The following is a 1,506-nucleotide window of genomic DNA, read 5'->3' on the forward strand; positions in this document are numbered from 1 at the left end:
GCTAACCAAATATGAATGAGATGAATTTCCTGACCGCGGTTTGTGCCGGAGCTTACTATGAAAGAAACGTTCTATGCCAAAATCACTACTCTCCTATTCTTTTTATTTTCAACGGTTTATTGACTTCATTAATTCTTCACCGGAAGCCATGGAAAATGTTTATGAATAGCAACAACTAGCAGTAACTATGTTTGGTTCTAGGCCACCCTGCTCCATGTAAGTCAGACAAGTCTTTTGCAGTATCAGTCTGATAACAAATAATTCTTCACCATGTTAATTAGCAGTACTACATGCCAAAATCCATTCCCTCGATGCCTTGGAAGTGTACTTAACTTCCTCTTTGCAGAATCCACATACTATGTATACATGAGATCTTTTTTTATCACGGTTATATGTGCATTACATGTGCACGCTTACTAGTCCATTCTAAATTGGCCCAACTTGGGCCTGCCAGCACCGCTGTGCCACTATGCGCACCGTCCGATCCTCTGGACGGCACAGATCAACAACACGATCGCAAAATCAGCACAGGTGGAAACCCTACCCAAAATATCCTCCAATTTTCGCCGTCATTTCACGGAAAGGAAGGAGATAGCGGCTGCGTCGGCGCCGAATTCCTTGCCGGCGTGGCCGCGCCGGCAATTCGGGATGCTCGACGGCGATGTTGCGTCCGGCGTCGATCTCCCCCGCTGTGCTCGTTGAGTATGTGGTGCCGCCGTCCTTGAAGGCAGACGTCCTGGCCATGGTGATGGGGGCTGCGTGGGCCGTTGCCACTGATGGCAGGCACGGTGTCCGGGAAACGGCGGCTGCTCGCGCTACGGTGACGGCCGGCCCGGAGACGGCCTCCGCGCGGAAGACGGAGGCTGAGCGGTTTCTGTGTGCTGGAGTTTGCTCCGGCGGCGTGGAGAGGAGCTGCAGCCGGCGCATCGCAAAGGGATGGAGGCCCCCTTCTCCCATCCCAGTCACCGATTATATGTGGGTACGTGTATTTCTGCAACCTCATGTATTAGTCTAAAGTATACTATTCTATTATGCTCGAAGCCCAAATAGTAAACAGGATGCGCTTTGCATAGAGTCGATGCTCACAAACATGGGGCTAATTATATTATACTCCCTCCGTCCGAAAATACTTGTCATCAAAATGGACAAAAAGGATGTATCTAGAACTAAAATACATCTAGATACATCCCCTTTTATTCATTTTGATGACAAGTATTTCCGAACGGAGGGAGTACATGGTAAACATGAATAAACCATAGGTCTTACCGAACCAAATTAGATAGGAGTCTGCGTGCGTTTATCTTAGCCACGTGGCACCCGGGTTGATAGTCGAGCTGATTGAATTGGAGGCGGGGAAAGATCAGCAGGAAAACAATGCCACGAAGAGTGCGTGAGGTTCGTATGCCAAGTTATCCAACATTGTGTGCGTGGAATCAGACTTGTATGCAACCATAGATAGGAAAGTGATCCCGTATTAATTAATTAGATTAGAGTTAATGCGCATTA

At 48.0% G+C, this 1,506-nt stretch overlaps 1 protein-coding gene across 1 annotated transcript in view; it reads left to right on the forward strand.

Annotated features, from left to right (window-relative positions):
• Nucleotides 1-530: 530 nt before the first annotated feature.
• Nucleotides 531-1,506, forward strand: part of LOC123190945 (uncharacterized) — a 6,353-nt gene continuing 5,377 nt past the window's right edge. Inside the window, exon 1 of the mRNA XM_044603671.1 lies at nt 531-979. Within this exon, the coding sequence (XP_044459606.1) occupies nt 662-979 (318 nt within the window). The 5' untranslated portion in view covers nt 531-661. The remainder of the gene's footprint in view (nt 980-1,506) is intronic.

The sequence above is a fragment of the Triticum aestivum genome, chromosome 2A (assembly GCF_018294505.1).
Source record: "Triticum aestivum cultivar Chinese Spring chromosome 2A, IWGSC CS RefSeq v2.1, whole genome shotgun sequence".
In the NCBI taxonomy this organism is placed as follows: Eukaryota; Viridiplantae; Streptophyta; class Magnoliopsida; order Poales; family Poaceae; genus Triticum; species Triticum aestivum.